The following is a 5,812-nucleotide window of genomic DNA, read 5'->3' as shown; positions in this document are numbered from 1 at the left end:
CTCCCAGCTCCCGGGCCCTCCCAGCTCCCCGCTCCCAGCGCGCCCCGGCCCCACTCACATCCGCTCCTTGTGGTCCAAATTCCGGACCAGCTCGTCGCGCTGGTTCACCAGCGACACCAACTCCTCCAGCAAGAGCTGCTCCCGGTGCTGCTGCGCCGCCGTTTTCAGCCAGTCTGAGGGCGGAAGGGGCGGAGGGTCAGGAGGCACCGGCCGCGGCCCTGTCCTCCACCCAGGCCCCTGCGGCCCCATCTCCCACCTTCGATGGCCAGCATGGCCCGTAGCTCCCGGCTCAGCAGCTCGAACCTCCGCTCCAAGTCCTGCTCCTCGATGCTGGGAGGCGGAGGTGCCGGTCAGGGGAAGGGGAACGGGAGAGCCACTCCCTGGCCCCCACGCACCTCACCCCCCAGTTCTCCCGAGGGCTGGGCTGAGGGCACAGCTCTATCCTGGAGTCAGCCATCTCTTTTGTTCCAACTGTTCCCCAATTGTTGGAAGTGTATATTGTCTCCTCCCACCCCCACCCCTTTTTATTTTTAATTATTGATTTGAGAGAGAGAGAAACATTGATATTGTTGTCCCACTTACATATGCATTCATTGGTTGCTTCTTGTATGTGCCCTGACCAGAGAGCAAACCTGCAACCTTGGCCTGTGGGGATGACTTTCTAACCAGCTGAGCTGCCCCGCCAGGGTGCCCCGCCCCTTTAAAAATACAAAACAGCCCTGTGTGTTGCTCAGTGGGTTAGAGCATCGCTCCCTGCACTGAATGGTCGTGGGTTCAATCCCAGTTGGGGGACATATGGGAGGCAAACCAATGGATATATCTCCCTCTCTCCCTTCCTCTCTCTCTCGAATCAATGAAAAAACAAACATATCCTCTGGTGAGGATTAAAAAAATAATAAAATGAAATAACTCAGTGGGATTATTTGCATGAACATTACTCATAAACAGCAAGTGTTAAATTAAAATTATTCTGAAAAATGATCCAAAATGCAGGACTACAAAGGCGATTGTTGCCAGAGTGGCTTCTCTGATGCCACTGGGGAAACCAGCTCAGGTCTCTCTGGGCCTCAGCTTCCCTAACTGTAAAGGAACAGGGTCAAACTAGGGCACTCAGCCCCGACCTGTCCACACCACATTTTTCTCTCATTAGTAAAATTAGCACCCATTTAAGAGGTACACACTTTAAACAGGAAATTGGGGGAGGAGGGGAATAAGATGGCTGAGCAATTTTTCAAAAAGATCTTCATAGAGAGAAGAAAGCAGTGAGTTGCTCTCATCAAAGGAGCAGAGCTTCTCTGCTCTGTGGGCCGGGGGTGGCCGGGTGGGGCCTGGACAGCGCGGGGCCGGCACTCACAGCAGCTGCAACTGGTCCTGCCTCCGGATGAGAGCGTTCTTCTTGTTGACCAGTGTGAACCACTCCTGGATCAGCACCTCCTCCTGCAGCTTGTTGGCACCTGAGCCCGGCCTGACAGTCACCAGGCCTGCCCCTGAACCGGGGTTGGGGGTGGGGGTGGGGGCGCTCCCTTATGGCATCCCAGAAGCCAGAGCTGTGTGTCTCCAGCAAGCTGCTTCCCTGCTCAGGGCCTCAGCGTGCCCAGCTGTAAATGGGGACGATGAACCCAGCCTTGCCTCCCCCCAACTCCTCCCAAGGTCAGGAAGGGCTGCAGGACTGGGCAGATCGGGTGGCATGTGTTGGGGAGTGGACTCGAGATGCCTGGCCCACCTGATGCCATAAGGCTCCTCAGCTGCGTCTCCACCTCAGCTGCCCGCCCATCTATCTGCCTCTGCTCCTGTTCCAGGGCCTGTAGCTCTGCGCACACGTACTGACTTGTGTCCTGGAACCGTTGCTGGGGTAAAAAGGGAGAGGGGACAGGGTGGATTCAGCCCAGGCCCTGCCTAGGAAGTGCCCACTTATCAGCTCCTCCCACCTCAGCCCACCTTACCAGCCCAGCCTCTTCCCCTGGGTTTGGGGATGGCTCCTCCAATGGGGGACTGCCACCTGCAGACAGAGACCAGGCTAAGGCACCTCCAACTGACACCTGCCCCCAAGAGGCCCCCAGTGCAGGATCAATGAGCAGCTGGAGTTGAGCTGGGTCCACTCCTTCAAAACGACTCACCAGAGGGCTGCTGTGGGGCTGGGGCTGGGGCTGTGGGTGGGCTGGGGGCAGGGCTCAGGCCTTCCTGTGGAGGAAGGAGACAGTGACGGCTTGGAGGGGTTCCCCAACAATGCCACGCTGGACCCAGCCAGAGCCTTACACACGGAGGGAAGGACCCGCAGTTCCATACCCTGCCCATCCAGCTGTGTCTCCAGGCCTGCATGCACAGCACCCCAGCCCCTAGCTCCTCTAGGAAGAATCTCCATCCCTGGCCCTGTGGGCCTGGCCAGTCGACTCCCACTCTCTGAGCCTCACCAACCTTGTCCCTGGGTCCCCACAGAGTATTGGTGAGAGTCAGGGGTGAAAGGCTGTGAAGCGGCCAACTGCGGCCTCTCTTTCCGTGGAGCTCCCTCTCTCCGGCCACCTCTGACTCCTGTCACCTGGTGCTGGCATCTCCTTCATGGCCAGAGCCCCACACAGGGACAGAGCTGGCTGATGTGGCCATCCTGAGCCAGCACCTCCACTACTGACCAGAAGGGGGTGCTCTCCTGTTACCAATTTCTATGCCTAGAGCCAGCCCCACTTCACATATCACTCAGAACAGGAAAGTTGCCTGGAACTACCCATTTTAGACTGGAAGGGCAGGACTGGCCCCTGATGTGCCCTGCCCCTGGCGACTCCCGGGGACAGACCTGGGGGCCCCCAACTTTCAGCTCAGCTGACAGCCAGGCTCCATTGATGGCTCCTGCTCTAGGTCACCCCACTGTCCACCCCGCCCTGCTCCCCTCTGAGAGGGAGCCCTAGACACCCCTTGCTCAGGTGCCATCTCTCTGGCCTGAGTCAGTGGTGGCCTCCTCACCAGCCACTACCCATGCCCTGCCTGCTGACAACCCTAAGGCCACAACTGAAGGGTCTTCCTAAAACCGCCACCTCGCCAGCCCCCAGCCTCGTTGCCAAGGCCTACAAGCAGCTGCAGCCTCAACTCCCACTACCCTGAACCCCACCCAGTCGCCACCCTCCAGCTACAGTCCTGGACTTCACTTCCCCAAGTAGCTTCCTCAGCCTGGAGTCAACTTGACCTTCATGACCCGGCTCGCTCCACCTCCTCCAGAAGCCCCTTCGGGCTCCCAAACCGCTTTCTGCTTCCCTCTGTGACCTTCATGCCACCTGAAGCGCCCCCTGAGCCCCAGGCTGGGCAGATGCTTTCTCCGTGGCCTCCTGGGCCTCCCCCATCATAGCCCTACCCCCCACCCCATCATGGCTGTTGGTTACCCATGTCTCCCTGGCCAGAAGTAGCCCCTGAAGACAGGGTGGGGCCCAGAGAATGCACTCAGAGTACACTGATTAACCTAAAACATTATTATTATATTCTCATTAGAGAACAGCTGACATTGATTCAGCATTCATACGCTGGGCACTATGCATGTATTAGCTCATTTAGTTCTCCCAACAACCCTGAGAGGCAGGGACGACTACTATCCCCACTTCACAGATGAAGAAATGGAGGGTCAGAGATGAGGCTCATACAGAGCCTGGCCCGGGGCCCAGGGCTGTCTAATCCAAAGGTTTGTTCCCAGCTTGGCCACCGATTTGCTGCTTGCCTCTGGGCTGCACAAAACCCCTGGGCCTCTGTCTGTGTTCTTGAATGTCAGATGGGAAGGAATCCCAGCCCTGTGTAACCTGGACTTGCAGGCTCCAGGAAGACATTGAGGGAAAACACAGGTCCCGTTTTAGAAAGATCCCCGAAGTGGGTTTCAAGGCGACTCTGCAAAGAACTGTCATGCCTTTGCCTCTCATCGCCAGGAAAAGAGCACAGGTCAGTGGCTTTCCCAGGGTCACACAACCAGTCACTAGTGCTGGGCCCAGAAGAAGGCACCATTTAGGAGTTGAGGCTCAGAAGCTGGGTTCACACCTGTATCAACTCCCTTTGCCTCTTTCATCCTCTCCCTGAGCCTCAATGTTCTCACCTGCAAAATGGGAGAGTCATTCCTCCCTGGAAGGAAGGGGCATTGTGAGGAGTCAGTGAGGGCTTGTGGAGGCAGGCAGGGCACACAGCTAGAGCTCAACCACCAGGCAGGCAGAGGCAGGACAGTGGAGAAACCCCAACCTCAGCAGCCACTGAGCTTACTCACACCAGCCCTGGTGGGAATTCCAACACTTCCTCATGTCTGGCCCAAATTCCCCTTCCTACGCCCTGATGTATGGCCCTTGCTCCGGGAAGCCTTGCTGAACCGCGCCAGAGGCATCCTGCCCTCCTCATGGCATGGCTTCAGTCCCACCCCAGCTTCGAGGTGCCTGACTTCATCCTACTCCAGGGTATGGGGAGTGCCCAAGGGTGAGGCCAGGCCTGACATTTCCCGGCTGCACACAAGAAGCATGGGGGATGGGAGAGGCCAAGGAGGAGAAGTCCTCTCCAGTCCCACTGGTCAGATACCTCCTGTGGGACAGGAGCAGGAAGAGGCCTGGCTTGGAAGGACCAGGTACTGAACTTGGGCCCAGAAGACTGTAGGATGAAGCCTCCCCTTTATTTTATTTTTTAATATTTTGATTAATTTCGGAGAGGAAGGGAGAGGGAGAGAGGATGGAAACATCCATGATGAGAGAGAATCATTGATTGGCTGCCTCCTGGTCCATAGGTAGAGAGATGCTCAACCACTGAGCTACGCCACTGGGAGGCCACTGCCATTCACAAGGCTGTGTCCAGAGGCCAACAGACTGGCTAGGCCGGGTGGCGGTGCCCCTCTGACTCCTGTCCATCACACCTCCTATGGGTGCCTTTGGGCCTCCTGTCTCTCATCACGGGCTCAGTGCTGTGCCTCTGATGCTGCCCTCCAGGCTTCTGCTCCCCAGGCTGCCTCACCACCACCTGCGGACCTGACCCGAGAGGCCTGGCAGTTCCCTACGTGAGACCTGAGATGTCCTGCTGCCATGGTTTTGCTTGTGCGGGGCCCCTCCACTTTAGAACCGCCCCTCCCATTCTCCCCCTGGGAAACCTGCCTGTCCTATGGGCCTGGCTCAAAAAAGGCTTTCCAGTTTATTCCCTCCTTTCCTGAGAACTCAGGAGCCATCCCCGGGCAGCTGAAGGCTGGAGTGGCCTGACGGGCAGGATGATGTAGTGGGCGGACCCCAGCTGGAAGCCCATGGCCTGGACTTCAGTGGCTCTGAGTCCTTGAGTAAAACCCTGCCCTCTCTGGGACCATCTCCCCTTTAAGATCTGTAGTGACCACGTGACCCCCTCCCCCCACTCTGACCTGAGACCTGCAGGGGCTGAGGGTACAGGGGTGCCCAGCAGGGTCTCCAATCTCCAACCTCCCCTTATCACAGAAAAGAGGAAATTGGTCTCCAGCATCTGGAGTTAAAGACCCGAGTCAGAGAACGTTGGTGTTGGGAGGCCCTGCATGGCCCCCTTGGGTATGGAAACCTTGCCCCCACCTTGCAAGGCAGCGATTGCTACTGGTTAACCCGGGGCTGGGGCCACCTGCAGGGGAAGAAAGGCCCAGCCCACTCTAACGGCCACATAGAGTGCTGCCCTGAGTGCTGACAGCCTGGAGCCTTCTGGGAATTTCCTTCGAGAGCCCATGATTCCACGAACGGGGTGCCAAGACTTAGAGACCACCAGCAGGTGCCTAAGGCTGGCGGCCGCGGCCAGGGCTCTTCCCTGCAGGCGCTTTGGGCCCGGTGGGCCTTGCTGACTCCTCCGCCGCCAGCACCGAGGT

At 58.0% G+C, this 5,812-nt stretch overlaps 1 protein-coding gene across 1 annotated transcript in view; it reads right to left on the bottom strand.

Moving 5' to 3' along the window:
• Positions 1-54: 54 nt before the first annotated feature.
• The window catches only part of EHBP1L1 (EH domain binding protein 1-like 1), a 15,074-nt gene continuing 9,316 nt past the window's right edge, over positions 55-5,812 (bottom strand). Inside the window, exons 14-20 of the mRNA XM_014538212.1 lie at positions 4,064-4,089; positions 2,118-2,529; positions 1,944-1,999; positions 1,724-1,847; positions 1,355-1,454; positions 257-330; positions 55-173 (exon numbers count right to left, since the gene is read on the bottom strand). Of these exons, the coding sequence (XP_014393698.1) occupies positions 55-173; positions 257-330; positions 1,355-1,454; positions 1,724-1,847; positions 1,944-1,999; positions 2,118-2,529; positions 4,064-4,089 (911 nt within the window). The remainder of the gene's footprint in view (positions 174-256; positions 331-1,354; positions 1,455-1,723; positions 1,848-1,943; positions 2,000-2,117; positions 2,530-4,063; positions 4,090-5,812) is intronic.

This window comes from Myotis brandtii, unplaced genomic scaffold (assembly GCF_000412655.1).
Source record: "Myotis brandtii unplaced genomic scaffold, ASM41265v1 scaffold187, whole genome shotgun sequence".
Taxonomy (NCBI): Eukaryota; Metazoa; Chordata; class Mammalia; order Chiroptera; family Vespertilionidae; genus Myotis; species Myotis brandtii.
This window is presented reverse-complemented; position numbering and strand designations above follow the sequence as displayed.